General features: G+C 43.0%; 1 protein-coding gene across 3 annotated transcripts in view; it reads right to left on the minus strand.

Annotated features, from left to right (window-relative positions):
- Nucleotides 1-4,250: 4,250 nt before the first annotated feature.
- The window catches only part of Fmo1 (flavin containing dimethylaniline monoxygenase 1), a 33,753-nt gene continuing 28,913 nt past the window's right edge, over nt 4,251-9,090 (minus strand). For all 3 annotated transcript variants that reach the window (XM_031387289.1, XM_031387280.1, XM_031387295.1), the window contains 3 exons: nt 7,725-8,080; nt 7,153-7,225; nt 4,251-5,012 (listed from right to left, as the gene is read on the minus strand). In XM_031387289.1, the coding sequence (XP_031243149.1) occupies nt 4,670-5,012; nt 7,153-7,225; nt 7,725-8,080 (772 nt within the window). In that variant the 3' untranslated portion in view covers nt 4,251-4,669. The remainder of the gene's footprint in view (nt 5,013-7,152; nt 7,226-7,724; nt 8,081-9,090) is intronic.

The raw sequence follows: 9,090 nt of genomic DNA on the forward strand, positions 1-9,090 counted from the left end.
TCTACATCTAGATCCACAGGCAGTAGGAAGAGAGAGGGAGAGTGGGTCTCGGTTGGGCTTTTGAAACCTCAAAGCTCACTCCTAGGGACCAACTTTCTTCAACAAGGTCATATCTCCCAGTCCTTCCCAAGTAGTGGCATTCCTTGGTGAATGAACACCCGATTATATGAGCCTATGGTGGCGATTCTTATTCAAACCACCACAGCTATTGTTTATGCAAGACTAAAGGCTGCAGGGGTTGTATAAATGCTCCTGGGCATGTCACGTTCATGAAGCAGGAATGGAGACTTTTATGGAGGAGGATGAAGGAGATCCTTTGTGAGAGAGAGGCATGTTCTCATAGACAGGTCTTCACCACTCCAAAAGCTTTTCTTCTTGAAATCCTGGATACTGAACCCAGGGCCTCAGACATGCTAAGGAGGGGCTCTGCTACATAACTATCCATTTAAGAAATTATTTAGAGACATGGTGTCACTATGCTACTTATTCTGGCTTCTGGTTTCAGCTTTCTAAATAGTTGGAATTACAGGCATGTGCCTCTCCACTTGGCACACATTGTGTTCCGTGTGTATTCACATGTGTAAGTTCATTTGAAAGCCAGAGGGCAGCCTTGGATGTCATTCGTCACTCATGGTCCCTATCCAAGTTCTCCAGTTTTCTAGTGTAAGCTACACCCCATCTCGGCTCCCCCAAGACAGAGTCTTTCACTAGCCTGGAACTTAGCAGGTAGCCTAGCCTGGCTGGCACATGCAAAGCCTTGATAATCTGTCCTTGTCACCTTTAGAGGGAGCCAGACTCACGGGCTTCTTAGTGACAGACACCTTGGTACCCGACCCAGTCTCTTGAGAAGGTCAAACATTCTAAGAGCTGTCAAACAGGGGAGGACATAGTTCAGACCACCACATTCTTCCAGTCTTCTCTATCCCCAGAAGTGTAATTTGGATTTTCAGGATTCACAAGGAATTCAAGTGGTAGTGTCCCTCAGCTTGGGTCAGCAGAGGGAGCTGGTAATCTGTAATTGAGAACATTAAAAAAAAAAAGTGTTTCTCTAAACATTCATCTGGAGGGAGGAGAAGTAAGCGACTGAGGAAGCAGTGGCAGTAGTTAATACCAAGGAGTGGGGGCTTGTATTCATTTCCTCTCAATGCTTAGAAGCTACCACAGTGATGGTGGCCCATGTAGGTTTGTTGTTGTTGAGGGACGTTCCTCACATGGTTCGCTGACCATTTTCTGAGCCGGAAGTCAGAAATGCAGACACCTGGAGGAGTCAGGAAGGCAACATGAATAAAGGTGGTCAGATTAGACCTGGTGGGGAAGCCCAGCGGTCTGCTCAGTCTAGCTAAATGCTGGCATTTGGGAACAGGAGCCCAGCATGCTGAGGCTTCACTACATCTCTCCTCCTCGCTCCTTCCATCTCTCCCTTCCTCTTCTTTCTCCTTTCCCAGGTCTCGCCATGTAGCCCAGGCTATCCTGAAGTGGTTGGAATCCTCTTTCCTTGTGCGAGTGCCTGGACTAGGGGTGTGCATCGCCACTCTGAGTCAGGCTTCTCTTTTCAGTAGAAGTTGCAAGTCCAGATTTTAATATGAACTGCTGTCTGAGCAACAGATTAATTCTTTCAAAAATATTGAGAAAAGTTAAAAAAAAAAAAACCAAACAGTTTTCATTAACGGATACAAATGCATTCCTCGCTCATGTTCTCAATGCTGAACTAATTAGATCCCCTCCCCAGTACAGGTTCTTGCTATGAGGTCCAGGTTGACCTTGAACTTACTATGTATCCTCTTTGCTCACCCTTCAGAGTGCTATTATTACCGACATGAGCCACCAAGCTCAACCTTATAAACCTTTGGTTGCATTTTTGCCCCTGGACTCTCCGTCTCCTCCTCATACACAAACACAACTATTTGCTAAGCCACTTAAAAACAATCTGCCAACCTCAGGATGGCACCAGGGAATTTCAGGGTGTATCTTAAGAACAGGCAACCCTACCACATCACGGTGACTGCCTTGAGAACGCCCACATACAGTCAACAGTATGCTGTGTACTTCAACATTTCTCCAAAATGTCTTAACGGTATGTCGGAATTGGCTTATGTAGAGAATGTGTGTGCATCCACCGCTGAGTTCAATATCACAAGACTTTGGGCACAGTGAGATTTTTACACTAAGGAAAGTGGCAGACGGTATAGTTGGCTTCCTTTGCTGGGCCAGTTGTTTTTATCAGAATATAGCCACTTTGAAAGTAGCTTGAATGAAACATGACTGATAAAAAACTGCACATATTGAATGTAGGCAGTTGGCTGGATCTGAACATCTGAATACCCCCACGGAGCCACTACAACGATGGCATCCATTGCTTCCAACAGTTTCCTCACCCACTCTTTTTTTTACCGAGTCTCTTTGTGCAGAGGAGGGTACAAAGTGCAACATGAGACTCACTATCTTAATTTTTCAACGAACAGTATAGGATCAGTAACTGTAGGTATTATTTACAGCAGATTAATCCAGTTTTTTTCTCTTACATAATTGAAACTTCATACCCATCATATAAAAACTGTTCTTGTCTGTGTTCACCTTCTAGAAGCTACCATTGCGCTCTCTATTTGTATACATTAGAAAATTATAGCTGCTTCATGGAAGTAGAATCATACAGCATTTATCTTTTCATGACAGGCTTATTTCAGTTAGCATAATGTCCTTACAGGCTCATCTACCTTTGTCAGATATAGCAGAATTCATTTATTTATTCATTTATTGATTGATTTTTGTAGATAAGGTCTTATCATGTAGCTTTGGCTGGCCCGAAACTCGCTATATAGACCACTCTGGCTTAGGAATAATAAGCGACTTGGTCAACATCACATAGCTAGTAGTAGGTGGTAGAGCCCATGATCATAAGGCTTGGGTTTGCTTCTCTACGCATCCCTCTAAAGTTAGACATGTGGAAAGACCAAGAGCATTGGTGCAGGAAATGGACATCTCAATTTAAGAGTAACCCAACAGGGTTGCTCGGAGGGTATATTATAAACAAGCTCAGAAACTCTAAAATCACCCCAAGAGACTGAATACCTCACAGCAATGTTTTGACACTACAGTCTGGGAAGTCTGTCTGGCCCTGTTTCACACTGGCCACTAATCATCACCTCTTGGCTTCTCGTTAGATTATTGGATGCTAAAATGCCAGCTTCACCACAGGGCCTCTCAGAAGCAGTCTAGGTTGTTCTCACTGGGGATGGGTTTCTACTATGAGTGTCTGCTACCAAGTGGAATAGGTCAGGAGGACTATTAGGACCAATCCTGGGAGCCAGCAGGGCAGATTAAAGTGAAATGATCTTTATTTAATTTAGCCCCAGCACTCACTCGGGATCTCCGAACTTCTCTTGTGAAGCAAAGCTCCATATCTAAGCCTATTAATGAGGTGCAGGCACCCAGGCACGCCTTGGCAGGGCCACACACGTTCACCCTATGCGACTGCCAGAGGACTTGGCTCTAGTTTGGTGAACTAGTGCTTCTGAGATGGTTCACTTTGGCTTCTTGTAGAGAATTTTCATTTTCATCTAGGGTTTCTACCCTGCCTCTGATCATTCAGTCCCTAGAGAAGAGACACACAACCTTTATATTTATAATCAGCACTAGAACTGGGAAGATATCAATCCTCTATGCTAGTAATAATCCCACTATATAATTTGCCATATTTTGTCTGGGCTGCTCTTAACTCCAATTAGCCAACCCACATGGCCATTGTTTTAAGATTCTTACCCCATGGCATCTTCCTTCTCTTCTCTCTTTCTTCCTTCTCCTCATGATCTCCTTTGACCCCAAGCCCTGGGAACCACAAACCATGCCCAACCATTGGCTGCTGGCATCTATATTTAACTAATGACTTAAAATCAATGAGTAAGGTCTCATTGTAAGTGCAGATTCTCTCATTCCTGGGAGCAACTTGGCCTTGGGAGCTAGCAGATCAAACCTCAATGGTTTCTCTTTTTCTTATCTTTCTATTATAGGTGTCTATTATAGGTTCTTTCCATAATAAATTCCAGAGAATTGGGTTGACTCTTAAGAAGAGGCAGCCCTCATTACCTCCTAAAGCACCACGGTAAAGGAGAGTTGAAGCAGGAGCCCTACCTACATTCCCTTGAGGACTCTTTGGCTTACCCATCTCACCGACTTTATTCAGAGCTTTCATAGCTTGTCCACATCCTCTTTTCTTTTCTCCAAGCCAACAAAAAACGAGTACAAAAGACCACTTGGTACACGTAGTCTCTTCCATTTTATTTGTAGTCAACTAATACACAGAGAACTACTTTAGTGTAGACCAATAGTCCTCAAGGTTGGGCTTTTCATTAAGATCTGGGAAAAGCATTTTTTTTTTTAGGGTGAAAGAATTCTCAGAGTACTCTCTGGGGGCATCTTCTTCCTGAAAAGGGGCCTGGATCCTTCCAACTTTTAAGTGAACAAAATTGCCGGGCATTATCTTCTTGCATTAAACCTAATGGAGCTGCAAGAGACCCAGCAATACCAAGGTGCCAATGAGGTGAGCTGAGAAGGGGGAAGGGTTGGGTTTCATTCTTTGGACATGGTTTATGACTATGAAGGCAAAGTTGTTACATGAGAGGAGCTGGAATGTTATGCTCCACACATTTGGAAAGCCAGTCAGAGCTTTCACTTACAGGAAAATCAAGAAAACAGCTACGAGCAAAGCCAGGAAACTAAAGAGTTTAAGCAAAATTTCAAAGAAAGATGGGGAATCTTGTACGGTTCGAGTTTTGGTGACTTTCACTGTTCGGTCCCACTGGGTCAAGATGGCCTTTCTGGCTCCTTCCCATTTTCCTGGACCAGTCAGGCGGAAATGGTAAGGTGAGCATGGGCCAAAGAAGATGCTCAGAGCCAGGCGTGGGTCAGTCAGGAGCATGGCTCGCAGATCCGGTTTTGCGTTGATAGAGGTCAGGAGGTCATCTATGTATGTTACATAGTCTGTTTGCAAAGCCTTGCAGTAGCACAAGCCAAACCTTTACAATAGGAAGAATGGGAAGAGAAGGAACAACAGTCACAATGATAATAATCCTGGAAAATGTGAATGCAGTCTTTGTCCAAAGTAAACCCTGACTGACTCCAGATTGGGAACGGCTTGCTGTGTTTTCCACTATGTCCACGGGCATCTACAATGCTCTCTTTCTATTTCTTTTGTTGTTTCTTAGGACAGGGTTTCAAACTATAACCCAGGCTGGCCTCTCACTCACTGCCATCTTTCTGTTCAGCTTCCTTCCTTTTGAGTCTATAGTCATGGGCCACCATACTTAGCTTCATTCTTTCTTAAATCTCAATGGTTTCTTCATTTTTATAATATCATGAGCCACAAAAATCCACAGAGTGAAATTGTCATACTGCTACTACTAGTTCTTAGATTCACTGGGTGACTTTTGTGATAAGGAGATTCTACTTTATCTACTAGTTCTAATTATTTATCCATTATATAAGAGTCTGATGAGATAAGACTATATTCCAGTCTGAGGATGAAGGAAAAAAAAACCATCAGGGATAGAGGGATAGCTCAGCAGCCAAGAGTTCTTACTGCTCTTGTAGAGGACCCAAGTTTGGTTCCCAGCACCCAGATGGGAGCTCATAACTGTCTATAACTCCCCAGGGAGTCAGATGCTCTTTTGTGGGCTCTGAAGGCTTCTGCATGCAGGAGGTACAGGCACACACGTATACACATACTCTAACCCTCTTTTAAGAGAAGAAACATAATAATGCTTTTATTATTTTGGACCTTAACTCTTAGGCAAAGCTAGAGCAATGTTTGAAATTTGAGACTTTATGAGTAAGACAAGGACGGTATTAGAACGGAGTAATAATTAATTAAAAAAATAATTAATTTAAAAAAAGAGCCCTCTTCTTTATCCCAGACTGGCCAGAGCTTCACTATGTATCCCAGACTGGCCTCAAACTTGCAGCAATCCTCCTGTAGCAGTCTCTCAATCACCGGGACTACAGGTGTGAGCCAATAAATTTGGCTAATTTGTTAGTGTGTGTGTACACGATGTGTGTGTTCATAAACATGTGGCTGCACTTGTGTAAGAGGGTGCATACCTGCAGGTGTGCACATGTGTGCAGAGGCAAGAAGACGACCTGAGGTATTGTTTCTCACCCTCCCTCCTCTTTTTAAAACAGAGTCTTTCATTGTCTTGGTAATTGCCAAGTAGGTTAGGCTGGCCAGCCAGTGAGTCCTAGGCATCTGCTTTCTCAGTGCTAGAATTACAAGCATTTGCCAGCGCAGATGGCTTTCTGGGGACATGAACTCAGATCTTCATGCTGGAAAGGCTGGCACCTCCTAGCTCATGTTTTGGAATGCTTTCCACTTTAAAAAAAAAAAAATCCCTCCCCCCCCCCGAATCCTTTAGCCTTTTAAGTGAAGATTGCTTCTCAGAGAGTGGAGCAGATAGTCAGAGGTATTTTTGCTACGAGGGAGCCATAGTGGATGATGGCCAGGTGTCTCTTCTTTGTTGCCCATGTCCCTTCCCTTCCCTTTGACCCTTGGGTGGGCATGAAAAGCAGATCTCTGGAGAAGGCCCACTGGGAATGTGAACAGCTTTCAGGGCCATTACAAGGTTTCTGTGTCTAGTGCAGCACGTCTCCGTGGTAACACAGAAGCAGCCATTGACAAAAAGCACATAGCAACAAAGCCATGTACAGTCACCCTGGTTTAAATTTTATCTAATTAGCAAAAATTGCAAAATCTGTCTCTTCAACAACTATTTGAAAATGAAAAACAAGGTCCCACGGGGCAAGATCGACTGACTCTAGCTTTAGAGTAACAACTTGGATGACATAATAAAGCCAGTAGAGACCTGTTGAGTAAACGGAGACTACCCAGAAGCATACAGTCTGCCTGCTGAATGTGGATAAGGTACGCGATAATGTACCTGGTCTGTAAGGGTTCCTTACACTAGGACTAGAACCCAAACTCTAGATGGTTCTAGGAACTTAAAAATGCCTCAATTTAACCGTCTGCCTCCTCTCTCCTTACACAGGCTCTCTTAAGTCTTCGGTCTTAGACATGTCTCTTTGCAGTATAGAGCTAGCTCATCTCCACTCTACTGTTTCATGAATTTCACTATCACTCATAAAGGATACCATTAATTCACTCACCCGCTATGCTTGTTTTTCTTCCGTTCATTAACTTCCTCCATCATGACACTTGGCGGCGGTAATGTAACCGCACCTAGGAAACAATCACATTATGACTGTGCGATCTAACTTCAGCTCTAGGCTTTGGCTGACGGGTACGGCTGCTTCCCCATTGCTTGCCTTTCGTCTTTCTGGGACCCAGCTACTTACCTGGACTGTTGCAAAAGTGTCAGCTGCCCAAGTCCACTGGTGGTGTGTCCCTGGTATTAATTCCAATGTTGCTGTCTGACAAGATGAATATTTGCCTATCTCACTAGCTACTTAATGTGATGGAACCTCACAGCTGGTTTGACTGACTGATGCCATTTAATTGACTGAACCTTTCATTTTTATTGAACTAGTTGATTCAGTCAAAAAAATAATAGGGAGGCACATATCTTTTAAACCCCTGACTTATCACCTGTGCTATGATGATATGTCGATGTGCCAGAATAACTCGGGTTGAATGGATTTCAGTTTTAACTTCCACTATTATGATTCACATGGCAAACAACCACTTAATAAGTGTGCCCAGATATTTCTCATGCAGTTACCTTTTAGGACCTGAACAACCCATCGAGCTTGTGTTTCGCCTGTGGGTATCATGGAGCCCAGGGGCTTGATGAGGCCAATCACAGCCAGAGTTGGTTTTGGCAGATGTGCAGGGAAGATGTACTTGTAGAGTGATGCCTGGCCATCCTCAACTTTCACTACGGATTCGTCCAGGAAGGGGAACGCAAAAGTGTATCCAGTGGCAAAGACGATGATGTCAATGGGTTCCTCTTTTGGTGTGTTGTTAAACACAACAGAGTTTTCCTTCACCTCCTTGATGCTGGGCTTGACCAACACTTTTCCAGTGATGATGCGGCCTGGGAGCTCATCATTTAGCACAGGCTCTCTCAGCTGAGTCCTAAACAAATCAGGAGCAGAGAGAGATGTGCAAGTCAGCGTTGGATCTAGTATTCCCTTTCATTCTTCTCTTGGCTGGACTAGAGCTGCCAGCCTTTGAAAGGAATGAGCAATATCTAAAAGTTATAAAACACGTTTATCAAAAAGTTCCTATACAGAGTTACTAAGCAATCTGAGTAGGAAAAACAACCATTATTTTGAATATACCTTGATAGGCCATGTTTATTTCAAATTGATATTGTTCTAAGGCAAAATATCATGACTATTGATTTTAGCTTGGTTATGTCAATATCTGGTTGGTACTGATCACATTGAGCATTATTAGCAAAATTCAAATGAATGGAGAAGGAAAATATTAGTGAGAAGTGTCTTAGAAAAGTTTTGTCTTAAGGTCTAGTGACATCTACAGGAATGTGTTAATTAAAGTAGTTTAACCATCTCAAAAAAAAAAGTAAATAAATAAAGCTGAGGCAGCAACTAGAGCCCATGACAGCTTGTCTTTCTCTTGATTTTCAGCATTCAGCTACTGCAGTCTAGGGACAGCAGGTTGCTGAAGGACTATAAAGGAAACTGGGAAGCCCACATCTGGCAAGAACGTTTGACCCTCTAGTTCCCCTTTCTGGAGAATAGCTATGTAAGGAAATCATCATTGTCACATCATCATCTTTTTATAGTGTACCTTTTTCTCAGCACAGAGAAATACTTTACTGAGTTGCTTTGGTATGAGTTGAACATGTGCATGGATTGTCATGAATTCTCAGAAAGAGATTATAGCCCGGTAAAATGGAAACAGCATGGGAGAAGGAGGTAGTAAGCTTGGTTTTCTTTACATTGTGGAGTAAAGAGCCTGTGCAAGTCAAATGGTTCTTAGGGGCTTTCTTCTGTTCATTTGAAAAATACATATATTGACGTTTTGGTAGAATGAAAGGGCAGATGAAAAAGTTGTGTGTGGGAATTTTGGAAATGGAAGAAGACTAACTACATCAAAGAGAGTAGGAATTAGGAATTGTA

Source organism: Mastomys coucha, unplaced genomic scaffold (genome assembly GCF_008632895.1).
Source record: "Mastomys coucha isolate ucsf_1 unplaced genomic scaffold, UCSF_Mcou_1 pScaffold1, whole genome shotgun sequence".
NCBI lineage: Eukaryota > Metazoa > Chordata > Mammalia > Rodentia > Muridae > Mastomys > Mastomys coucha.